Source organism: Physella acuta, unplaced genomic scaffold (genome assembly GCF_028476545.2).
Source record: "Physella acuta isolate Inbredline_101_S28 unplaced genomic scaffold, ASM2847654v3 ptg000218l, whole genome shotgun sequence".
Taxonomy (NCBI): Eukaryota; Metazoa; Mollusca; class Gastropoda; family Physidae; genus Physella; species Physella acuta.
In genome coordinates, this window is record NW_026731737.1 from 113985 (window position 1) to 141418 (window position 27434).

Genomic DNA, 27434 nt, shown 5'->3' on the forward strand with positions numbered 1-27434 from the left:
AGTGCATAGAATAAATAAAAGGCAGTATTAAAAATACCAACGACATTAATCAATCCCCGCTAATTATGTAATTATTTTTTTCTTAACACCAAAATAAAGTAATAAAAAGTAAATTTTTTCTTCCCCCGATTTAATATTTTTTTTAAAGGGAAGTAACTGTGCAGTCAATACATTTCAGACACAAATTTAGATATTTTATAAACGTTGATACACTTTTTAAAAAATTTATGTAATGTTCATAATTAAAAGTTATTATCCTAAGTACATAAAATGAAAATTGTTTTAAAGACTTTCAATAGTAATTTTTTAACTCATAAATGTAGACTATGAGCACGATAATAGTCTAACACTTAAATCCATCAAAGTATCCACGACAAACAAATTTATATTTACATACAGAATTGAGCTTTATATATTAGATATGTGCGCAATTCTCTCTCTCTCTGTCTAAAAAATATTTTTACAGGCCATGAGATCAGTATCTTCAGCGATATATGGAGAACTCGATACTGACTTATGTTGAAAATAACATGCTGGGTGTTTTAAATAAATAAAATACATTTTATTTAAAGAAGGAAAAAAATAAAGGCATATTTGAATGAAGAAACACACTTTTAATTATGCAACCGAAAACGTGTTTATGGTTGTGACAAGAACGCAATAAACAATGATGTCACTTGCCACATATTTAAACAATGGAAACTACACAAACACCAATGGCGTCATCTTCCAATTTTAGAATATAAAGAAATAAACTATTTCATTCAAATATGAATTAGATCTATAGATCTATTTATCGAGACGTAGGCTACACTATGAAATGTATACAATTTTCTCGGCAAAAAATTATATAAATAACTTTAAAAAACAACAGAAAAGCCGTTGAACAGCCGTGTTTTTTAAAGGAACCATTTAATTATCTTAATCAGTGTAATCATTTAATATCGTGTTGTGTTGACTAATAATGAAAATAATTTGTTTATTAATAGGTATTGGTAGCCTATTTTATTTTAAATGTATAGGATTTTTAGCTATTTTGTTACTTTTTTGTTTTGTCACTAATATCATTTGACGTGTAGTAAAGAATATTGCGTTTCGAGCAATAAATGTTTGAAGCAATATTTTCTCAAACAAGTGGAACATTAAAATATATAGGCCTATAATTCACGTGAAACAAGTACCGACGGCTAGCATGTAATAGATGGCTAACATAACGTTTTGAATGGTTCTATGTTGTATTAACACGAACAATGTCACATTTTGGAACTGAATCTATTTTTTTTTTTAAAACCTTCTGGTTAATAAAAAATATAATGTGCGGCACAATTGTTGTACCCGAATATATCGCTTGTCTGTTTATAATTATTTTAATAATGACATAATAGCATAATTTAAACAGTTAACTAAAAATCAAAGGAAGGTATTCAAAATAAGATATATCTGATGAAACTAAAAACGAAAACATTAGTACATCTTATATATTCATTGTTAATTTAAAAATACTGAGGCCTAATATTTTAAATCTTTATCTTACGCACGCAAGTGGTTTCTACACGCATTAGAATATTATTTTATATACTTTTTATGGTTTGAAATGATATTGCATATTTGAATTCTTATATGTATTAACGATAAGTATAAGAACCATGCTTTTAAAAAATAAAATGCATGAATAAGGCTAAATATAAAACAGCTTTTGAAATACACAATGACAAATTTCATTTTTATTTTATTTTGTGAAAGTTAACGAAATAATTTTTATAATGACAGTGACAAACGTATAGGCCTACTTCCTTTTTTCTTGAAATTATGTTTTCAGATTAAAAATCTATTAATCGACCCAAGCAGAATAGTCTCAAATGTATTCGAGACGCCAATTAAATCTTTAAAAAAATGCTTGGTGTAACTAAAACTAATGTGGATATAAACCCTCATTATTTATGATTTTTCAGATTTAAAAAAATAGTGAATGTATTTGGCATTTTATTATTTTCAGCTATAAAAGCAAAAGCAATTTGGTTTTCACGTGATAATGAAGACATATACAAGGCATTTTATAGGCTAGCATAGATTGTATTATACAAAATGTAATCAACCATTGCAGAACTATATCATGTTGTTTAAAATAGCATTATGTTTTTTTTAAAACTTTACCTGTAAAGTGTAAAGAAATAACGATCACGTAGTTCCTGTAAAGCCAATTAAAGTTTATCTTACGAGAGTGAATCATCTGGTTATAACTTAGGTTTAATAAAACTAAATACAAACGTACCTTAATCTCAAAAAACAAAAAAACAATTCAAGTTATCTGGATTTGAAAACATTTATAACATTGATTCTATAAATATTAAATTTCTGAATTATTTTAGGCTAAAGATTTTTTTTTTTTTTTGCGGGCACTATAAAATCCGAATATTAAAAATTAAAACAAAAACCAACAACGAAAGATGTCCATGTCAACAATAGGATAGAAGGATATTGTCTTCAACTCCGTAGCCTCCATTTATATATGTGATTAAAGTTATTTTAAAATATTGAAGACAATTTTTAATTTATGATCCAATAATGAGCATATTCTAATTAATTATACACTTTAAATTAAGGGTATGATTTGAAATTCCATTTAACATACGATTCATTCAAAAGTTCGCGTGCTGATGCTCTATTTGCAGGATCGTACTGAAACATTTTATTTAAAACTTCGCGTATATCTTGGGAAAATGTTTCTGCAAGAGTGTACTCGGGTTGAGATTCCTTTGCCAGTTGATACATGTGTTGTACTTCCTCGTGTTTTGGCCATGGTGGATGTTGTGTGGCCATTTCTACAACTGTACAGGCCAGACTCCTAAATGATTGACACAATTATTTTGATCATTTTTTTTCACCTTTTTAAAGATAATATTTTAAAACCATATGCACTGGCCGAACTAATCAATACGTTATACCATCACATTGTATTTTAATAGTGCACGTTGTGGTAACAATTTTATGTTAACGTTTTACTACATTACGATATTAGACGTCATTTAATCAATTACCTTGAGACGTTACGACTATTAGAAGGTTAGTGGTTCCGCGCAGCCTGGTGCCCTCGGACTCCCGCAGCCATGTGGGCTGGAGTGGATGAACAGGGACTGGGAACGAAAGGGGTTTTTATGGCCCTACAGCAGATGTTTCGACCTGAAGCTACGACCTCCTCGTGGTCGCGGAAGGGGACCCGGGTTTCTACCCGGGGAGCTAGCGGTAGCTAGGGGTCTTTGATCTGTACGCCCGAGACCTACGGAAGGAGCCGCTGTAGGACTTTCGTAGGACGGGCTCCGAAGAGCCTGGTACGTCGGACTCCCAAGTCCCCTACATGAGCGAGCCGGGAGATTTGTCCGCACTAGACTGGCGAATCTCCGTTGCTTGCTCTAAATAGCGTGGGGGAGGAGAGGTGCAAGACTGCCGGGAACCAAGAAGGGTTTTGCTCTCTACCCTAACCAGATGTCTTGACTTTAAGCTGCGGCCTTTACGTGGTTTCGGATGTGTGCCACTAGTCGGACCAAGCTCATGACCCCCCTAGTGGGTGCGGGATGGCTAGTGGTAGCCAACAGCAGCTAGAGGTTTTTGATCTGGCCGAGTAGAGCTGCTGTATGCGTTCGGCTCTTCCGAAGAGCCTGGTACGTCGGACTCCCAAGTCCCCCACATAATAGCGTGGGGGAGGAGAGGTGCAAGACTGCCGGGAACCGAGAAGGGTTTTGCTCTCGACCCTAACCAGATGTCTTGACTTTAAGCGGCGGCCTTAACGGGGCTTCGGAATAATGCCACTGGTCCGACCAAACTCATGTCCCCCCTAGTGGGTGCGGAATGGCCAGTGGCAGATAACAGCAGCTAGAGGGTTTTGATCTGGCGGAATGCCCCCCACGATCAAGCTGGGTACCAGGCGGTGGGACGACGTCCCGCGTCTGGTGGGTGGGGAAGGAAAGCCCGGTGAGAGCCCACGGAAGTAGCGACCGATGTGTGGGAAACTCTTGTGGTCGGAGTTTGCTACACTGAGGCCTGCCTGGCTGATGGAAGTCAACCTTCTGAGCCGGTTTCCGTATAAGGAAGGAAGGAAGAAGGTTAGTGGATCCGTCAAAAACAATATATTTAATACCACAAAATTCCCGAAAATTAAGGGTTTTTACCGGATCCAAAATTTGAAAATTCATACGAAATTAGTTGAAAGATGTGCACTTAGAATGTTTGGCTGAGTGCCCCAAAATATGGTAGAAGATCATGAATAAATTGTTTATTGGACTTAAAATGTAATATTTTACGAAAGGTGTAAATCCTTCGAAGAGGTTAATTTTCAAGATGGCCGCCGTTGTTGGAGTTACGAAAACATTACCATTTTTTTACAAGCTTTTATTTAACTCACTTCCTCGTCAGTCTGTCTAGACGGAAACGCAGGAGTGAAAATTCGGACAGTTCTACTTGACCGATACGATTCACAGTTGGCACGTGGGTCAAGACATGAAGACAATGCAATCTGAAACTAAATTTGACTTAATTGGATGCCTAATTAATTTTTTATGAATTAATTAAAATTTGGACCGAATTAGTAGGCATGTCGAGCCAACCACACCACACGCGTCATCACCTTCAATAGCTGCGCCATCACGTAATGGCGGCGTTCAAAAACCATTGCGCGCCTACTGAACGTGATGTTCAGTAGGCGCGCAATGGTTTTTAGTCATGTAACTCTAAACATGTAAATAAAACATGTAAAGTACTGAAAAAAAAATTCATAAAAAACGTTTTAATAACAAGCTTTTATGTAATGATGCACTAAAAAGTAGAAAATAAATTATAGACTACTATTTAAATAACTATAAAGAAAAGCGTGGGTCACTTTAGTATCTATTGGATACCTTTACTAATGTTAAGGAAGACACCCACGCTTTTCTTTATAGTTATTTAAATAGTAGTCTATAATTTATTTTCTACTTTTTAGTGCATCATTACATAAAAGCTTGTTATTAAAACGTTTTTTATGAATTTTTTAGTGGAAGTGCATATTCGGATGTATCTTAAAAAAGCTGTAGAAAAAAATAATTGCTCTCTAGAATTAAAAAAAAAAATATTTTTCACCGGAGACTACCCCTTTAACAATTAGGTATTTGGTTTTATATATCATACAACAAAGTGTTGAGATAAATTTAGCAGGCGTAAGAAACGTTTAGATGTATAACTTACTAGCTACAATTTGATGGCTTTAAATATTTATTGAAATGTATCTTTAAATATGAATTTAGCTGAGATACTAAACAAAAGCATTACCAAATGTCAGCTTTACAGTCGTATGGTGTATCAGTATTTCCTTTCAACACCTCTGGGGCCATCCACTTTGTAGTACCTGCGTTCCATGATTTCGGTTGATTGGATTTTGTCACAATTTTAGACAATCCGAAATCGGCTAGCTTAACTCTGTGCTCATTTTCTAGTAGAACATTTTCACCTATTTAAAAATGACAAACTACCGAATGTAGAAAATAAATAAATTTATTTTTTTTTAAAATGACATTCGATAATTTTGTCTAAAATCAGGATATGTATAAAACGTTATATATTTTATAATATGCATGTCGTCTTTTTTTTTCTTTTGCTATTTAGATACATTTTTTAATAATGAGGCGTACTAACCGTTTAGACGATATTGTATATATATTTAACTATTCAACACTACACTGTAGGTATATAAATATACAATAACACACACACACACACACTATACTCTATGTATGTTGTAGATTATCTTGTTTGTTTTAATATTAAACACACCGATACAATTGCAATCATAATTACATTTAATTAAATTTAAATCATTTATCAGTTGTTGTTTTTTGTCAGTTAATGTAGTCAATTATTGGTAAGTATTTTGAAATGGGAGTTTATTATAATAATTTAAAAAATGCATTAGCATATATGACTATTAAAATATTACTTTAGGGCTACAATGAATTAGCCTTACCTTTTACATCTCTGTGTATAACTGGTGGGCTTTGGTTATGTAGAAAATTTAGCCCTTCTAGTATTTGCCTTGTAAATAACTTGATCTTTTCCTCACACAAACTCTTTTTAATTTTTATATACGTTCTAAGTGAACCCTAATATGAATATCAGAAATTACATTTTTTTAAGTTTTCAATACACTTGAAAATGTAGTTACCACTATAATCTTTTGAACCAAATTATAAAGTATTATGTAATACATTTTGAAATAATATACAGCTTATGCTACATGCTGATTTTGTTTTACATAAATATAATTACATTTTTTTAAATTTATAATCCGAGCTATGATTTTTTAAAAAAAGTTCCACTTTTGACATAGCAATCCGTAGAGAAAATAGGGGAGAGTTTATATGTTTCTTGACATCGGGATGGTGTGGTCAGTACTATGCCCGGGCGCCTTTACTTAGAACAATGTAAGTTAGATGCTCATCATAGGTGTGGGGAATCATGGACGTATTACAGTCACAGCACCACAAGAAGATCCAAGCCCAAGACCTCCTAGCTACTATTCGATCACGCTTCCCATTTATATGACTTTTTGCTAATAATTTAAAAAGTATTTCTTTTAAAGGATAAAATTTTACCATTGGCATGTATTCGAAAAACATATATATGCTGCTTTGTTTCTTTTGAAATCCGAAAAAATATACAAGTCTCGGATGATTTAATCTGAACAATATCTTCAGCTCTGTTTTGATTTTCTGTAAAATATATAGATGCCATTGGTACATAAATAAATGGATAACTTTAAAATGAAGTTTTCCTTTGTCATTATCTATTAAAGTCATAAGTTAAGGTATTTGTCGTAAGTGATGACATTACCTACTATTAGCATTATAATAATCCGTGGTCATAAAATTACCTTTAAAGAGTTTATGATTCATGCAATATCTCTATATAAAGCAATGAGGTCGACTTTGGTTAGGCGCTTCAAATTTGGCAGGAAGTTGGTTCGGCTAATAATAGTCTGTTTAATTTCTTTTCACAAAATGTATTTGTTACAGATTATATGGTTTCTTTTCATATTTAACGGCTCTTAGTCGATTTTCGGAGGAGCAAAACGTTTTTTATTACAAAGCGGTTTCGGTCTAGGAGAATTTTCTCGCGGTCATTTTTTAGCTTTCATCAAAGGCTTGCAGTCTTACCGACAGTTTATCCACACGGCATGGCTATCTATCGAGGAGCGTGCATAAAAGTCATACATCATATAGCTTCAGTAATTTTACACAAAGGTTTAGATATTATTTTAAAGTAATATTATATTAAAATTTTTTAGAACTATATATCGAACGACTAAAAGTGTTTGCGTTAAAATCCGTCCAGCAATTGTATTCTCTAAAAATGGAATTAGCTGCCTTTAGTTAGCTCCTGCTCGAATATCAAGCACGAAACGAATTAAGCGAACCATACATTTTTCACCACAACAGTCCTCTGATCAAGAGTTCACTAGCATGTTTGAAAACTTTTCGTTTTGAAATCATATTCAAAAGTCTTATGCTATTAAATATTTTAAATTAAATTTTAAATTTTAATTTTAATTATCCATCTTGTTAGATTAATACTCCATATTATTGCATTTTTGTCCATGGTCTAAAATTGTAAGTTTAATTTTCGAAGATTTTCGAAATGTATTATTAAAATGTATTATTTATTATATATTAAAGATGTTAATGAAAAATCGCCATACAATGGAAAGTGAGTTAATTTATTTTTCAAGGTTTTTTGGAAAATAATACTGTATATAATAAAAATAAACCGGGAGTGATCTCCCCTAAACTTTCTCGAATATTCTAATATAACACTACGGGGGATGGCAACTCGGGATATAGACTTCTAGACATGATTTTTAATCCATTTTAAATACTCAAATTTTTTAAAATAGAATATAATCTCTTAGAAAAAAGAAATGCACACCAAGTGAACGCTAAATAAAGATGTGCATAATAGTGCGCAATATTATTAGTACTTTATAAATTTACTAGCCGTCCCGGCCAGGCCCTGCTCTGGCTTCTGTGAAAAACCTTTCTGTTAAAGACCATTACCTGTGTGTTTAGTAATCATCATAAACCCGGCATTGCTCACCCAAACCACAACCAACCAAAACCAAAACAACAAAACGCAAACATAAAGCTAACACAATTACAAATACAAACGAAAACAAAAACCTAACAACAAACCCAACCACAACCACAAACACCAATACAAACACAAAGAAAAAACAAACAAAAAAGCAAACGAAAACAAAAACCTAACAACAAACCCAACCACAAACACCAATACCAACAAAAAAAAAACAACGAAAAAGCAAACGAAAACAAACCAAATCCAAACGCAAAACCAACCAAAAACACAAAAACAAACCCAAACAAAAAAACACAAACAAAAACGAAAAAAGAAAGAACAAAAACGAACCAAATCAAAACGCAACCACTAACGCAAACCCACCTAAACACAAAGAAAACACTAACGCGAACATAAACGCCCGGGGCGGAATCACCTGTTTTAGCTTAATGAACGACTATAGTACCCCAACATATTCATAGTCTTTTGCACTCACTTAAACGAACGCGCCTGTTTCAATTTGATGAACAATTTTAATACTCCAAGCTTATCCGTAAAATACCTACAACATTTGCACTTGATCAATCCCCGCTAATTATGTAATTTTTTTTTTCCCAACACCAAAACAAAGTAATTAAAAAGTAAATTATTTTCGACTAATGCAATGGTTTTATAAAGGGAAGTAATTTTGTTTTCCTAATTTATCAAAGGGAAGTAAGTGCTATAGGACTAAATAAAGACATAATTAGAATTTTTGTAAAAGATGATATTTTTTTAAAACTTGTGTTTAATGAACATGCCGACAATTATTACTATAATTTGAAAAATGAAAATTATTTCCCAACACTTTCAATAGTAATTTTTTAGCTCATAAAATTAGACAAATGCGCACGATAATTTTCTAACACTTAAATTCATACAATTCCAACGACAATCATATGCATTATATACAGAACTGAGCTTTATATATTAGACATGCGTTTTTGAGAAATCGGAAGTAGCGTTAATAAGTACTTCCGATAAACGGAAATTACTCAAAATTTGAAAGATGGTAGAGAATTAGATCTTTTACTCACATGTGAAATTTCATTTATCTATCTGAAATAGAACTCAAGTTATAGGCTTTTGAAAAATTCAAAGTAGAAAAAGTACCACGTCCGGTTATCAGAAATCGCTCAAAAGTTGATACGGATCTACGATTTTGATAAAATACTTATATATGAAATTTCATCAACCTAGCTGTAAGGGTACTCAAGTTATCGTGTTTACACACGGACAGAATTGGATAATCCCGTTTTTCCAACTCCATTACGCATAAAACGCCAACATTTTTATATATCTGGGTTTATGATTTTTGCCCGATTAAAATAAGTCTTCTATATCCCGGATGTGATGAAGGACTGAGGAGTAAAACGGTGAAAACTGTCCAACTTTAATGTGATTTTTGTGCACGATTACAAGACTTTCTATATACTTCGTATATACGAGAAAGTAAAAAGGGCTTCTGAAGTATTTTTTTTACTACAGAAGATACACGCAATGGTTTTATTACTGTTTTTTTCTGCATGTATGACTTACTGGGAATAAATCCTCGTCAAGTTCCATTTCTTTAAGTGCAAACTTTTTATCGTTATTTCTATTTAAATCTTTTAAAAGATATACAAATCCATATTGTCCTTTCCCAAGAAACGTCGACTTTGCCCATTTCTCAGGAAAGCCAGGGGCTATGATTTCTGTAAAGCAAAAATGTCATGTAAGAATTAATTTTAAATAAGTAACAACTTTATACTTTAAGAAATAAACCGGGAGTGATCTCCCCTAAACTATCTCGAATATTTTTATATAACTTGGAATGTAGACATGATTTTTTATTACGTAAACTTTTAAAAATAGAATAGAATCTCATAGAAAAAAGAATTGCGCACCAAGCGATCGTCAAAACAAAATGTGCATAATAGTGCGCAGTATTATTAGTACTTTATAAATGTACATGCATTTTTTTTGAGAAATCGGAAATAGCGTAAATTAGTACTTCCGTTCAACGGAAATTACTGAATCTATCAGTTAGAAGGGCCTGAAATTTCATATCGGGCGTTTCGATCTAGACAGACAGAATGACGTCAGACAGAGGAAGCAAGTTAAATAAAAGCTTGTAAAAAATACAATACTTTACAAACTATTGTTAAATTTGCCAAAAGGGCTTTATTATTATAACACTATTAATCTTTTTTCTTCTGTCGATTTATCTCCTATTTATAATCGTTTTTTGTTACCTTGTTGGTTGTCAACAGTTATTGCTTCTCGTTTAACAAGCCATAAAACTGAGATTACTTTTTTCTGTATTATTTTGAGCTCACAACTTTGCATTTTTTCTAGTAACGACACTATTTGTTTTTGCTCAGATATTTTATAATTGCCAGGTTTTTTCTCAGCTATGGCTTTTAGGCAGTCAAGTGCAGCTTCTTGTTCCATTACATTGTTAGATCGAATGAGGCTCAGAAGACAGTCTAGTGGTTCCGCAGCTAGAACCTAAAATATAATATTTTATCGAAACTATAGATTTTTGAGGCTCTAAGCAATAGCGCTAATTTGTAATTAATTTCAAAATGTCACCTCATAAATTATTTCAGCGTGTAAACACATTTTCGTGAGGCATCGTATCAATGATATCACACTAAAGTCGTTGTATGATTTGTTTGTGTTTGCTATAGCTTGTCTTAAACCCTGAGTTATCATCTGTGCATCCTCTAAACAAAACAAAATGTATTATCTGACAAAGAAGTATTATGTAATTTACTTTTTGAAAATTTCAATACGATAACTATAAATATAACGTCGTACATGATGTTTATCATATTTTAACGATCTATTAATATGGCCTAATAAAAATGTTTGTGTATGGGTGACGAGATATTTTTTAAATGACAAAATGTCAGTGTTCAATATCTTGCATTTTCAAATCAAATGAGCGACTTACATAACTTTTACAGTTTATATAGTCTTTGTTTTTAATTTTTGTACTTGGATTATAACTTAGCTTATACATTTTCATACAAAATTGCAATTTTAAATTTATTTTTAAATGTTAAATGAAAGGGGAAAAAAGGAGAAAATAGAAATCTCATATTTTACAAATTAAATTGCTTTAATTATTTCTGGCTCACACAATACCTTTAGTGGGAAAAAACGATCTTTCGGTTTGATCTATTAAGACTTTTAAAAGATGAATTCTCATACATGTATCAGTATCTTTCAGACAATCGAACATTGAAAAAACCTGAGAAAATAAAATAAACACAAAATTGACATTTGAAAAAAAAAGCAAAAATATGTTATATGCCTATATATATATATATATATATATATATATATATATATATATATATATATACATATATATATATATATATATATATATATATATATATATATATATATATATATATATATATATATATAAAGCAATGTACTTGTGTGTGTGTCGATCTGACTTTCATGCATTACTTCACCTTTCATCCGATCATCATTAAACTTTGAGAATTTCGTTGAAAATACAACTAGTGACGTTTGTGCGGTATATAAAAAATAAAAGTGTGAAGCGGATCGACGCCGTTCATCAGAGTGCCATGAAACTTTGTGGAGTTGATGAGATTACTCTCGAGAAGGTTTATTTGAACAAAATAATTAAAATTTCTTATGGACGGCGCCCGGGATGGTGCGATTTTTGTCAATACGTGGTTTGGCAACCAGAGTTTAAGAGCGGCTATATTACCACTAGGTATCCGTTAATTTGGGCGTCCGGCATAGCGGATAATTTATTCAGCGTTAACACTGGCACTGGATTGCCCGTTTCTTCTTGTAAGCACTATTGGATTTGCGTTGGTTTTTTTTAAGCCATACACTATAGATACGATTAGATATTCAACACAGCTAATGTACTAATGTATATGTTCGCATTAGCATTTTGGCTGGATCTGCCGAAAGAAAACTAGATCTGATAAACCACGGGCTTTAGTTTGTTTTCTATTCTATAAAGGTTGCTGTCCCCAGAAATTCAGCCCATTGAGAACTAAACAGGATTTCTAAACTTGCATACTCAACATACTCGTTAAACTTCCTAAAACATTTTTTAAATCAATCCTAATACATAAAAGCCCATATGTCCACTTCTCTATCTCTGTCCGCAAAATATTTTCGCAGGGTATCACATCAGAATCTCCAGTGATATATGGAGAACATGATACGGACTTATGTTGAAAATAATATGGTAGATGTTTGAAATGTATAACCAACATTTTAATTAAAGAAGAAATATAAAAAAAAAAATATTCGAATGCAGAAAAACAGTTTTACTTATGCAACAGGAAAAGTGTTATAGTTGTGCAAAAGAACCCATTAAACAATGACGTCACTAATGTTTATACATTAACTAATGACGTCATCTGCCGAGTTTAGAATAAAAAGAAAAGAACTATTTCATTCAAATTTAATTTTGATCTTAGTACGCTATAAAATGTATACAATACAATTTTTCCGGCCAAAAGTTATAAAATGTATTTTATCTATTTTGATTCTAGATCTAGAGATTCTAGATCTAGACTAGATCTAAATCTACGCAAAAACTAGACGTAGACGCTAAGACCTAGATTTATACACTATCTATTCTAGAATCTATTCCAAAAATAAATTTCTATATTAAACTATTTCAGGCTTTAATTATTGTATAGAAATCTTTGTTTGTTTAGCTATTGAACTGGCTAATTTGGGATTAAAAATATGTCTTTCATTCTCCATTTTTATAGGGTACTTAAATAGCAGAGATGATAATGTACTTAATACCACGTAGGTGGTGCGGGATCGAGAGACACCTAGTCAAACTTATTTTTTAATTATTTTTTATAAGTCTTCTTCTTCTTCTTCGTTCTTAATTATTAGTGTTGAAGGGGATTGTGATTTATCTGCCAGTGGGTTTGAACTCGAGACTTTGTTCGAATTTATCAACCATGAGCTTTTTGCCGACTCGACCACGCCTCCAACACAATTAAGCGTTACGTGTCAACTGGTTATGGGCCATTAAGGCCATTGACTCCGATTTCAGCCTGCTTTTCTTTTTAAATTTGCTTCCACAGCCTTTGTCCAACCAAGAACAAACTACAAGGCAGCAGTTGTTTAATTTTGGAGTTGTCTCTCCTTTATATATGAAACTTCCGGTTTTAGACTATAAAGAAAGTAACTACTTCATTCAAATTTGATTGAGATCTAGATCTTTAGATCTATTCAATAAGACGTACGCTATGAAATATTTACAATTTTATCGGTCAAACTAATACAAATTAGTTAAAAAACAACACAATGACCATTTAATAGCCAGATTGTTAACGAAATCATTTAAGTCACTTAATCAGTGTGTGTGTGTGTTATGTTAAATGTGTCGGATTTTTAGCTAATTAGTTATTTCTTTGCTTTGTCACTAATATCGTTCAGAGTGTAGTAAAGCACATTTCGTTTTGACCAATAACTATTTCATATATTAATTTTCTCAAACAAGTACAACATTTTAAAATATATAGGCCTATAATTCACGTGAAACGGGTACCGATGGCTAGTGTAAAATAAAAGGCTTAAAAAGATGTTGCAAGGTTGAAAAAAACTTACCGTATAAATTTTTTCAGCGCTAGATTTCTCTATAGTGTTTTCATTTTCTAATAAATGAAATATAATGCCAGCAGATAGGTTTACAAACAAGACCCATTGCTGAAAAGATATTGTTTATTGATGTAAAAAGTAGAAATATATGTTCAGTAATTGTAAGAAACTTCACACAGGTAAATGTCAAATATAATTCGTTAAGCATCTTATCCTAAATAAGAAATAGGGGTCTACGACAAAGTCCCGAAAGACACTTGCCCGAATGCCGTTTGCCCGAAGGCCGATTTCCCGAATGGACACTTGCCCGAATGGGACGAATGCCCGAATGGACCTAGCTAGACCTAGACCTAGACCTAAACTTGGCCTAGACCTAGACCTAGACCTAGACCTAGACCTAGACCTAGACCTAGACCTAGACCTAGACCTAGACCTAGACCTAGACCTAGACCTAGACCTAGACCTAGACCTAGACCTAGACCTAGACCTAGACCTAGACCTAGACCTAGACCTAGACCTAGACCTAGACCTAGACCTAGACCTAGACCTAGACCTAGACCTAGACCTAGACCTAGACCTAGACCTAGACCTAGACCTAGACCTAGACCTAGACCTAGACCTAGACCTAGACCTAGACCTAGACCTAGACCTAGACCTAGACCTAGACCTAGACCTAGACCTAGACCTAGACCTAGACCTAGACCTAGACCTAGACCTAGACCTAGACCTAGACCTAGACCTAGACCTAGACCTAGACCTAGACCTAGACCTAGACCTAGATCTTTGTTTTATTAAGTATGTTTTTGTATCCTATTTTTGCTTTTTTATGTAAAGTTTTTAATGAATTTGAATACCCATATCGTTGTGTCTGTGTGTTCTAGCTAAAATATACCTAGACCCAGACCAAGACCAAGACCCAGACACTTAGAAAGCATGAACGAGTATGTTTCATTTGTAATAGAAGCCTCTTACTTTATGTTTAATCGTTTCTAAATTATGTAATCTCTCTAGTAGAATTTCTATTATTCCCTGCTGTGCCAAAGACTGAAATTAAAGGGGATTTTGAAATATTAAAGAATGTATTTAATAACATTCCTACAGTGAAATACTAATGCTCGATAAAAAAAGATTAATAAGATAATTAAACAAAAAATTATGTAATTTACCTTTGAGAATCGTCTGCTAAATTTACAAAATGATTTTAAATTTTGAAGAATCATGTTAATAAACTCTGGGGCTGAAATGTTTAGTAGTTTGTGTAATCTAAAGGGCTGAACTGTCAATTCTGTAGATTTTTTTAATGAGATAATAAAAATACAATTCTGTTTATAAATTAGATTTTTTTATTCTACACATAGATATTTTAAATATTGCTTATAAAAATAATAAAATAATTTTTAAAGTGTATATTTAAAAATAAATATTTAGAATCATTAATACCTTATATAAATAAATAAATAAATAAATAAATAAATAAATAAATATATATATATATATATATATATATATATATATATATATATATATATATATATATATATATATATATATATATATATTTGTGAAAACCATAAAAGACTACTAAAAACAAAGCTCTTTATAAACTCGCTATCTAACATCTAGTGTGTTATTATAAGTACAACGAATTTCTGAATCTATTTGAGCTTTTAATCAGAGCCGAAACCTTTTAAAATGTAACAAGTTTAGCTAATAATGAAGAAAATATATAATAATGTTGAAAGCCCAACTTACAATTTCATGAAATACACATAGCCCTAAACCTCTGACTACAACTAAAACTTGATATAATTCCTAATTAACACAACTTACACTAGGAAAACAAGATACAGAATACTATTGAAATTTAAGTTAATTACTGCCTAGTTTAAATATCACAACATGATGCCATGGGCTCTCTCTCTGTGGGTGTCTCGCGCCTTTTTTATAATTCTATCTCCACAGGATTATGGGATATAGACACGAAGGTCAAGGACTACCTAGGGGGGGAGGACAAAACACGCGTACAACGAGTACAGTTGTGATCACCGTCACAGGGGTCTGGTGGAAAATTTCTTAGTTTAATAAAAGATAATTCAAGGCCATTTGAGAATTAGTACATTTTAACTATTAAAAAGGACCTAAGTAGGTCACATATGTTGCAGAGAAATTGTTCTTGACATACTTTGCTGTTTACACTTTTTAAGAGGAAAATTAAAGTAATTTTTGTAATCGAATTTAAAGTGACCGAAAACTGACATAGAATGACTGCGGCCTCATATAAACATAAATTTTAAAAAGTGCTAGAATTAGATCGACCAGTGGCATATGCGACAAAATGTTGATATTTGGTAAGGAGACTACTCTAATGCCGTAGACACCAGTGTTTCTTCCAGACTTTTTTCTCTGGGGGGGGGGGATATTTTCAGGGGGGGGGGGGGGACACTGTTAAAAGTATATATGTTCAATATATATATTCCATTTCGTTCGTGGGAGCGGCAGGGATTCCTGGAAGAAAATCTGATAGGCACCATGAAAAATTCAAGAATCTCAGAAATAACATATAAAGGGTTTAATAATTGAGTCAATAATTTCAAATTTTTAATTTTCTGACTACACGCAAAAATAAACGAAGAAAACTTTTGGTTTAAAGAAAAAACTCCTTTTAAAAAGTATACTAAACGGTTTTCAAATAGGTGTAAAAATTATAAAAATAAATTATTTTTAATTGTTCAATTAAATAAAGAAATATAACTGCGTCAGTAATTTAAACTTTTAATTCACTTATTCTTTGAGTGCACATAAAATTAAACGATAATATCAAGTGGATGGAAGAAAAAACATGTAACTTTCATTCTATATCATTTTTTTAAAAATAATTATACACTATAATTTTTTTTTTAAATTATAATTATAATTTAAGGTGGCAACTTGTAAAACCTGATATGTCTGCTTTTGGAAAAAAGTTGATTTTATAGCATCCTTTGAAACTGCAGTTGTATTAGTATGGTTTTTGTTCGTCACACTTTTTTTTTACATGTTACGACATCAGGTAAAATAGTTTCCCCATCATTAAGATTAAACTTACTTTTGTACTTTTGTACATTTCGATGGCCCACTAATTTCTAACCACCAACCCCGACCTCCACTTCTTTCATTTCATGTAATATATAAAACTCTCTTATGTTTTTTGAACATTGCATATAGTATAAACCTTTAACTTCATCGCCATTGTGTAGTATTTTTAAAGTGTTAATTTTAGTACTGAAATTTAATTTTATGTCTAGAAAACTCTAAATACCTGACAGCACTGGGAATATGATTTTTATTAACTCAAATGCCAGTGCAGGGCCTGGACGGTACGGCTAAAAAAGATATATATAAAATATATACCTGCGAGTTTTAAATCGGCAAGATGTTTTCCAATTTCAGAACATTCTTTTACTGATTTTTTTCTCATCACACTACACACCACCTCAAAGAATTTTTGCTGCACGTAACATTCTACGTAGTTAAATTCGTTTGCATTTCTGATCGTTGACATAACATCTCTAATTTGTTGCCGCAACTGATCTACCGACATTTCCACTTCCTTAACAAAATGAAAGCAAAATACACATTCATATTTAATTATGAAGACATTGTGGCTGTATACATTCATACATTATTTCTGCATATGAAGGGGTTTATTTATATAACTGTATAACTTGTCAACGCTTTAGCTAAATGTTCGTTTTTCTAAACTTATTTCATTTGTTTTATTATTTCTTTAAAAATAAATAAAGATATTGAATACTTACTAAATGTGTTTGGTGTTCCTTTAATTTCCTAAGAGAAATAAACAATACAATTTGTGATAGTGACCAAACAGTAAAAATAAATACGTTTTTACAAGCTTAACACTGTCTTCCACCTGTCTTTCTATTGCCTGTCTAAATCGAACGAGCGAGCGAAATTTCTGGTACTTTTAACCGACCAATTTATCTGCAATTAGGCACATGGTTCAAGACTCAAAGACAATGTAATATTACATAAAATGTGACTGAATTAAATGCCTAATTGATTTTTTATGAATTAGTTCAATATTTCTCAAATTAGTAGGGGTTCTCACTATTTCTAATCCGCATTAATATACGCAGGTTACCTTGTTCATTTGGAGCGCAATACATTTTAGTCAAGCAAATCTCTTGTATTGAAAATGTTAACTAATGAAAAATAAAATGCATGAGAATCGTTTTAATAACAAGTTTTTATGTAACAAGTTATTGAAAATGAGAAAAGTAGATTATAATTAAGTATATTATAATACACTACTATTAAAACAATAATAAAGAAAAGCGTGGATGTCTTTCTAAATGTATTCAAAGGTATCCAATAGATAATGGTGACCCACGCTTTTCTTTATATATTATTAATAATAGTGTATTATAATATGTTTAAAGAAAACATGTATTTTCTCTTTTTTAGTGTATTATTACATAACATTTTTATGTTTTATATAAAAACGATTTTTATTCTTATAAGCTTTTGTTTTACTTGCTTTCTGTTTCTGTCTACATCTTGTTTTTTCTTGTCTAGATGAAAACGGGCGAGCGAAATTTCGGACACTACTAGCCATTCGATTTCTATGAAATTCGGAACGCGGGTCAAGACCCGATGGCAATGCACTATGATATTAAATGTAATGACTAATTAGTTTTTTAATAAGTGTTATAGCTGGGGTCTATGTGTCCCGCAGCTAGAGGGTATGCACTACCATTATATTCTGTCTAGCCATTCAATAGTTCATCCTAAAGCACGACGACATCAAAGTATACAGATGATTCGACATGATGACGTTATTTAATTTTACTATTTATAGCACAATTAAAAATACTAAGGAGAACTTGAACGAACGGTACTAAAACTGAATTACATTACGACCTCACCATAAGACATCAAGAACAAGACTACTAAAAACGTATCCCCCCCCCCCCCCCCGACAACAACGATCCTACACTGAACCGTCACATTCTTGCATACCGCGTCATACTTTGGCTCTTTCAATATACTCACGCACCAATATTCATTTTGCATTAATTCGCATAATCAAACATACATCCTAACAATGAGTTAATATTTTTCTAAAATAAGTAGACTGTCTGGATTCTAATTCTACAATTACGTTCTATTATCGGCTCAACAATGAGCTTAACCAACCCGACCAAGACGACCGCATAATTTATTCCAATTTATAAATGTATAATAAAATCCATTGCTGAGAAACAAAGATTTTAATGACATTTAATTTTACACATGTTTTATATCTTAGTCTTTCAATATTAGTAAGCTTTTAAAAATTCTTAACACGTTGCACATTTTTTTTCTCTGGTTTATCAAACCTTTATATATATATATATATATATATATATATATATATATATATATATATATATATATATATATATATATATATATATATATATATATATATATATATATATATATATATATATATATATATATATATATATATATATATATATATAATATATATTATATATATATATTATATATATATATATATATATATATATATATATATATATATATATATATATATATATATATATATATATATATATATATATATATATATATATATATATATATATATATATATTATATATATATATATATATATATATATATATATATATATATATATATATATATATATATATATATATATATATATATGTATGCATATATGCATATTAGGGATGTCTTTATCTTCAATATGCATACACAAATATTTAGCCATGCAAATATTATTTACTTTATTATCTCGTTGAATGTAGAAGTTTTAGAATCTGAAGACTGCCATGCCGTTGGCCATTTACCTAGAGAATAGTGTAATATAACATTTTGTATATGAATATTTAAAAATAGAGCAATATCTCTTATACAAAGCATGTATAATATTTAAACTGCTTATTAAGATATAATTACTAACATTTTTATCAATAAACAATGTTAAACATATATTTGATTTAAAATCGTTATTTATATTTTTTTTTACTTCGATTGTATATTTCAAAATATATACGATGTTATTATCATTAAATGTTTTGGAATAGTTCAGCTAATCGTTAATTTGACATAGATGAAATACCTTTTTAAGTATGTAATACCGCGATATATTATTGAACATTTTTTCTTTACGTTTTTAGAAGATTGAAAAATGTAATTGTAAAATTCTTAGAAAAAGAAAAACAACGTACCGCATGAGAGCAATTCATTGTAAAGTAACTGGAAACCAATATCTAAATTTTTAAAACGCTTGGTAAGTGCTTTAAATATCAAGACAGAATTTGATTCGCTACCACAACTGAGCTTGAAGGCACTTTTACCATTATTAAAATCTTCTTTAAGTAAGAGTCTAACAATGTCTGTATGTCCCTTAAAACAAGCCTCAAGTAACGCATTTCTCTGAAGATTGTTCACACAATTCATATCAGCGCCTTTCTCAATAAAAAATTTAACAATTTCTGTGTGGCCGCTACTTGCTGCATTGAGTACAACATTATTTCCACATTTATTAATTTCAGTGAGACTTGCGTTATGTTGCAAAAGTAATTCGATAACACTGAGATGACCAGCTTGAATAGCAAGCAATAACGAAGTATTGCCTGAATTATCGCATTGTGTTATGCAAAAATCTTTTGTGAGTAGAAAACGTACTGTGTCTATATTGCCCATAAAACATGCTTCCATTAATGCATTTCTGTGATATTTATTGACACGATTAATGTCGGCGCCTTTCTCAATAAGAAATTTAACAACTTCTGTATGACCGCCCCATGCAGCCCAAATTAATGCGTTACATCCATCATTGTCTACATCATCGAGACTTGCTTCATTACCCACAAGCATTTCAACAGTCTTCAGATGCCCCTTTTCACAAGCAAGCATCAAAGCAATACTGACAGTATTATACGTTTGTTTCATATTAAAATCTTTTCTTAGTAAACACTCAACAGTTTCTGTATGTCCCATAAAAGAAGCTTCCATCAAAGCATTTCTTTGATATCGACTAAAACAATTAACATCAGCGCCTTTCTCGATAAGAAATTTGACAATATCTGTGTGGCCACCATGCGCAGCCCAGATTAAAGCGTTGCATCCATTGTTGTCTACATAAGTGAGACTTGCTTTATAATGCACTAACAATTGCACAGTCTTTAGATGTCCTTTTGCGCAAACAAGCAATAGAGCGTTATTGCCAATATTATTTGTGTTTATCGTATTAAAAAATTTACTTATTAAAAATTGAACTGTCTGTGTATGCCCATTAAAACAAGCTTCTGTAAATGCAGTTCTTTGAAAATTATTGGTGCAATCGATATCTATGCCATTCTCAATAAGAAATTTAACAACGTTTGTGTGACCGCCGCGTGCAGCCCAAATTAAAGCGCCATCTCCATTATTATCAACACCAGTTAAGCTTGAATTATGTTGCACAAGCAATTCTACAATTCCAACTTTTCCAGCTTTAGAAGCAAGCATCAAAGCTTTATTTGTAATATTACACAATTGTTTGGTAACTAAATCGCTCGTTAATAGCAATCCAACAATTTCGATATGCCCTTTAAAGCAAGCCTCTGTGAATGCATTTCTTTGAAATTTATTGATACAATTAAGATCAGCGCCTTTTTCAATTAAAAATTTAAAAACTTCTGTGTGACCACCAAACGCAGCCCAAATCAAAGCGTTATATCCGATATTATCAACATCAGCGATACTTGCGTTATGTAGCAAAAGTAAATCAACAATGCTAAAGTGTCCGGATTTGCAAGCAAGCAATAACGCACTTTTTCCATCACTATCCTTTTGTTCAATATTACAATTTTCAGTCAATAAAACTTGAACAGTTTCTGTGTGTCCCATCATACAAGCTTCCATTAAAGCATTCCTCTGAAATTTGTTAACGTAGTTTATATTGGTCCGTTTCTGGATTAAGAAATTAATAGTGTTCGTGTGGCCACCACGTGCAGCTTTTAGTAAAGAGTTAGATCCATTATTGTTTATAGCTTCGAGACTTGCATTATGTTGCAAAAGTAATTGAACTATACTCAGGTGTCCATTACTACAGGCAAGCAATAACGCACTGTTTCCATATTTATCCTTTTGTTCGATATTAACTTCTTTATTTAATAGATATCGAACCATTTGCGTGTTTCCTTTAAGGCAGGCAGTCATTAAAGCACTTTTAAAATATATATTGACACAATTAATATCTGCATTTTTTGTTAAAATTAACTCCACAACTTCGGAATGACATTTCAATGAAGCTTTAAGTAGAGCGTTATTTCCATGACTATCTGTACTATTAAGATTTGCATCTCGTTGCAAAAGTAAATCAACACAGCTAAGGTGTCCAGCTTCACAAGCAAGCAATAACGCATTGTTCCCATTATTATCCTTTCTTTCGATCGGAAAATTTTTTGTTAGTAAGAATTGAACAGTTTGTGTGTGTCCAAAAAAACTAGCTTCCATTAACGCATTTCTTTGAAAGTTATTAACCTCGTAAATGTCTACATATTTGTCAATGATAAATTTAATAACTTCTGTTTGACCCTTTATTGCAGCCTTAAGTAAAGAGTTATATCCATGTTTATCTACAGCAGTGAGACTTGCATTGTGTTGTAAAAGTAATTCAACAACTTTGAGGTGTCCATCTTCACAAGCAAGCAATAATGCAGTATTTCCATTGTTATCCTTCTGTTCTACGTTAAAGTTTTTAGTTAGTAGAAGTCGAACAGTCTCCGTGTGCCCCATAAAGCAAGCTTCCATTAATGCGTTTCTTTTAAACGAATTGATAGAATCTATACTGGCACCTTTTTCAATAAGAAATTTCACAATTTCAGTGTGACCACTCCATGCAGCCCAAATCAAAGCATTGCATCCACTACTATCTAAATCAATGAGACTTGCGTTTTGTTCTAGAAGTAATTTCACCGTCTCTAAGTATCCGTTACCACAAGCAAACACGAACGCACTCTTTCCATTGTTATTCATTTTTTTTTAAAAATCAAACTCTTTTGTTAATAAAAAACGAACAGTATGCGTATGTCCCAAGAAGCAGGCTTCCTTTAAAGTTTTTCTTTGTAATGTACTTGGTACATCTTATTTTGACTCTCTTATCTAAAAGAAATCCAACAACTTATGTGTGACCATTCGCTGCAGCCAGTAGCAAAGCATAAGACCTATTAGTATCAATATAATAGACACTCGCGTTATTTTCAAATAAAATACTTTTTATTGTTGACAGGTCGCCTTGTTTACAAGCGGAAACAAACTCATTACACTTTATTTTATCGATACCATTGGTGTTGTCTCGAACTGAATTATTTCCATTGCTATTTAATAAAACATCTTTTGAGTTATTGATTTTGATTCATTTCCAACCTATACAAACGTATGTGAAACAAAAAAATTAGTATAAGAATTTTATGAATTATGTATGAAATTTTGATTAATTAAAGTTACTTTAAATGTAAAAACAAATGTTAGTTTGACCATAATAGTGGTGATACTATTTTAGCTGATGTCAGAACATTTACATGATATAAAGGGTGACTGCTTTAATGTGTACTTTTCTGAACAAAACTAGTATACTAAATAAATTAACAAGTTAAACTGCAGGCAAAACGAGCAACCTATTTTTTTTTTAAGTAGCAGGTTTAGCAAGTAGTCTATCCAAATATCAGATATCACAGAAGTTGTTTTTTTAGCACCGTATTAGGAAATTTAGTAGAATCGATTTTAAAATATGTGTTTTTTTTTCTTTTTTCATGTTATTATCGTTTATTTTTTGCATGTAATCAAAGTACTAAGGGAATTAAAAGTTGAAATACCTGACAAAAGTAAATCCCCTTTTATGGGTATAATAGAGCGGTAAATCTTTTTAATTTTTATTTTTTATTTTCACAACTATTTGTAAACTGTTTAGTATAATTTAAAGAAAGTTTTTCTTCGTATAATTTGGCAAAGTCGGCAAGGCACGGGGAAAATTTAAAGTTTAAATTCAGACGCCGACGCGTCCCTTTAATAATTAAATCTCAGGAGAAAAAGCGTTCAATTATTCTCGTCCAATAAGACTTTTCTGAGTATCTGGTATTTTCAGATGCCTACGGAACCAAATAGATAAGATTAAGGTCAATTTTCGATCACTTTAAACTCGAATATTGAATATACTTTAATTTTCCCGTTAAACAGAGAGCAAACGGCAAACTATGTCAAGAACAATTTCCCTACAACTTACCTGCAAGTACCCGAACTAATAGGTGTGAGAAAGAAACCGAAAGAGAAAGAAAGCTGAAGACGAAGCTAAAGCTGAAGCTACAGCTTTAGTTGTGATTTACAAAATATAATGTTCGCATTGTACGCAATTTAGTAAGAACTAGACTATCCGATTTTCTTGAATAACCGTGTGTTTCGAGGGTTATCCATAAATAACGTCATGTTTGTTTGACGATTTTTATCTTTCCCCTTCCCTTCCCCCTGTCACACATCTTTACAAAAAGTCAGAACTATATTCAAAAAGACATCACACCTTAGGCTGAGAATGGGTCTGACCACATTATCCTTTCATATGTTGAGAAGACTGAAACAGGTGAACTCTACTTCACCTGCTCCGTGTCCCGCCAATTCACGATAGGCAAAATTTTCATTCACATATACAAACATTGAAACAAAATGAAGATTGACATGATGTGCCTTGAACCAGGGGCGTAGCGAGGGGGGGGGGGGCGGGGTGCGGACCGCACAGGGTGACACCATTTAGGGGGGGTGACACCAAGGCAAAAAATAGCAAAATATATAGAGAAAAACTTGAGGGGGGGGGGGTGCAAATCGAAAACTTGAGGGGGGGGGGGTGCAAATCGAAAACTTGAGGGGGGTGCAAATAAAAAAAGTTTGAGGGGGAGGGTGGAAATCGAAAACTTGATAGGGGGGATGCAAATCGAAAACTTGATGGGGGTGCAAATCATTATGTGCCGCACCGGGTGACACCCGACCTCGCTACGCCACTGCCTTGAACCCGTACCACCCGCATGATAACTATTACACTATCATATCAGTTATCTAGGCACTTCCGATTGAGTGCAAAATTAATGGTATAGTTTACTTAGAGTCTGCGTAAGAAACTTGAGTTAGGTGAATAGGCCTTGTTATTTCAAATTTAATTGTATCCCAAATTTGCCAATTTTACAATTTTATAGCTAAACAAAAAAATGATTTATATAAAATAATTAAGGTCTGAAATAGTTTAGTATAGAAACTCATTATTGGCATAGATTCTAGATCTAGAAAGAGGTAGATCTTGATATAGAATCAACGACTGGCTTAAGTCTAGAATTTCCGTAGATCTAAAAACTAGATCTAGAGTTTAGATAGATGAATCCCTTATTATCGAATTAGATGATCATCGAAAATGAAAGGCAAATATCTATATCAATTATTTATGGACTAACATAGTTTAATAAAGAAACTCAATACTTTTTTGTGTTTTTATTATAGTTTTTATTTTTAACTAATTAATTTTGGTTTGACCTAGATTTTAGATCTCTGTTCTACTTTAATAACTTTGACTTTCCTTTCCTCCGACAGCTTATCTGTAGATCTAGAGAAATTTCTTTATATTCAAAATTGCATAACTGTTGAAAATGTATAATAGTGTTGGAAACTAATAAATATGGCAAACGGACGTATCGTTAAAGCTATAGCCAAAAAAAAAAGGCTTTATAATGCTTTCAACTTTTGAATGGGCAACATGATATTCCATAGAAGCCGCCATGTTTGTTGTAAAAAGTAAATAAATCACATGAATTTATTATAAATAAAGTAATTATTCTGAACTTTTATAATTAAAGTGGTGTTTCTAACAATGTATATATCAATACATTTTTAAACTTCTTTAAATGAATTTGTGATTAAAAGTTTGGTAAAAAATTTAAATTATTCTCTATATAAATACTTGTTTACAGTTCTACACATAGTGTAGATGCTCTTAGGTAACTAACTAGACAACCAAAAATACACCAAAAATATATATATATATATACAAACCTTTAAATAAACTTGAGTTTTAGTAGTATATAGACGGAATAAAGTATATATTTGAGAATGTTCGTAGCTCAAGTGGTATTTGGCAGATAACTTGGATATTTTAAAGCAAATCAAAATATGCAGTAATTTACAGTCATTTACATTGTTTGAATAAAACGTAATTTAAAGCAAACTATATTATAGTAAGTAATATAAAGGTCATGTTTTACATTTAAAACGGGAAGTTAATCCCAAATTATGTCGATAAACTTATATTACCTGATATTAGGCTCATGTCATATTTTGTTTTTTAAATATATTTACTAATTGTTTAATAACATGTATAATGTTTTTATTTAAGAAATATAATTTCGTACCGTTTGTAAAATGAGTATTGATATACAAACCTATGTAGGCCTATAACCTAACACAAAGAAATTTTTCCCCCCAAAAAAAAGATTCATTTTAGGAATTCCCGTTATTACATATCGTAGAGTGTAGTGTTTAAAGAAAACACTATGATAAAAATCTTGACTATAATAAAAATACTTAAATCAGTATACTTTTCAAAAGATGAACTTTGAATTTTTTACTCGCAAGTAGTCTACTATAAATACATATTTAATTTTTTTGTAATTTAAATATTTTTTTTTATATTTCGTTGCTTGCAGTTTTAAACTTTATTTAAACACAGTTTATATTAATAAGATATATATTACCAAATTATAGGGCATTCTAAACATCAGTAATAATACATTTCTTTTCTTTTGTCAATAGTAATTCGCTGTTAGGAGAGAGACTATTTCTAGCTTTTATCATACGGATCATGATAGAAAATATACAACATTTATATTTAAAAACAAAGTATATTTAATATTTCTGTCTGGAGAATGTATCTAAACAGTTTTCGACTTCAGTCACAATAGCGTGATGGATGAATGTTATCAAACACGATTGATTTACTTAGGTTTTGCTCCAGATAAAGCAGATAGTTGAACTGAAAACCCAATAGTCTCGAGTTTGGATCCCGGGCTTGGGTACTTAATACGTCGATGAGTACACTCAGCTCTAATGGGTACCAGGCTCTTATAAGATATAGTTAAACACGACTGGTTGAAAGGCTGACTACATTATCTCTTCAAAATAGGTAAAGAACAGCATTCTTTTTTTTCCAAAGGGAAAAGAAGAAAATCAATAAAATGATATATTTTAGAACCTATAGAATTATAAAACTAAATATGTAAGTTATAGTCCCACATATTATCAACGCCAGGCAGGATTTTAAGACTAGGTTCGTTTATTCTGGAAACAGTAACTTCAAACAATTAATCTTTTTACAACTTCTGTCAATTTAATAGTTGTTAAAATTCAATTTGTAATTGTATTGATGTAAATAGAAAACCGTTTCCTAAATGGTATTCAAGTTGGTTTCGTATATATTTATACCATTTGAAAAGTCTCATAGAAATTGAAAATGAGTAGCACAACTAACCTTTAACATGGCAATACCTTATTTACTTCAAAAGAAATGATAATTCAAAAGGACAGTTACATTGAAAAGTTTCGCGCATGCATGCTGTGCAAGAATGTACAGGCTGCGTCTA

General features: G+C 31.6%; 1 protein-coding gene across 5 annotated transcripts; it reads right to left on the bottom strand.

Annotated features, from left to right (window-relative positions):
• Nucleotides 1-210: 210 nt before the first annotated feature.
• LOC131937668 (serine/threonine-protein phosphatase 6 regulatory ankyrin repeat subunit C) lies at nucleotides 211-27434 on the bottom strand. 5 transcript variants are annotated; one of them, XM_059295261.1, is made up of 16 exons: nucleotides 27323-27434; nucleotides 20004-23190; nucleotides 19559-19622; nucleotides 17541-17568; nucleotides 17134-17332; nucleotides 14910-15028; nucleotides 14716-14787; nucleotides 13753-13851; nucleotides 11269-11374; nucleotides 10711-10844; nucleotides 10371-10626; nucleotides 9676-9830; nucleotides 6621-6737; nucleotides 5993-6128; nucleotides 5302-5479; nucleotides 211-2845 (listed from the first exon to the last, which is right to left on the bottom strand). In XM_059295261.1, the coding sequence occupies exons 2-16, from the start codon at nucleotides 22798-22800 to the stop codon at nucleotides 2599-2601; spliced, it is 4707 nt and encodes a 1568-aa protein (XP_059151244.1). In that variant the 5' UTR covers nucleotides 22801-23190; nucleotides 27323-27434; the 3' UTR covers nucleotides 211-2598. The 5 variants fall into 5 exon arrangements, with proteins under 5 accessions (XP_059151244.1, XP_059151247.1, XP_059151245.1 ...); XM_059295264.1 differs by lacking the exon at nucleotides 27323-27434 and adding an exon at nucleotides 26238-26376; XM_059295262.1 differs by lacking the exon at nucleotides 27323-27434 and adding an exon at nucleotides 26208-26376.

Coding starts and splice junctions, on each gene's coding strand:
- LOC131937668 (XM_059295261.1), bottom strand. CDS start 22,800: ATGAATAACAATGGAAAGAGTGCGTTCGTGTTTGCTTGTGGTAACGGA. Junction 13,852..14,715: donor TAGAAACGATTAAACATAAA/GTAAGAGGCTTC, acceptor ATATCTTTTCAG/CAATGGGTCTTGTTTGTAAA. Junction 5,480..5,992: donor TATACACAGAGATGTAAAAG/GTAAGGCTAATT, acceptor ATTTTTAAATAG/GTGAAAATGTTCTACTAGAA.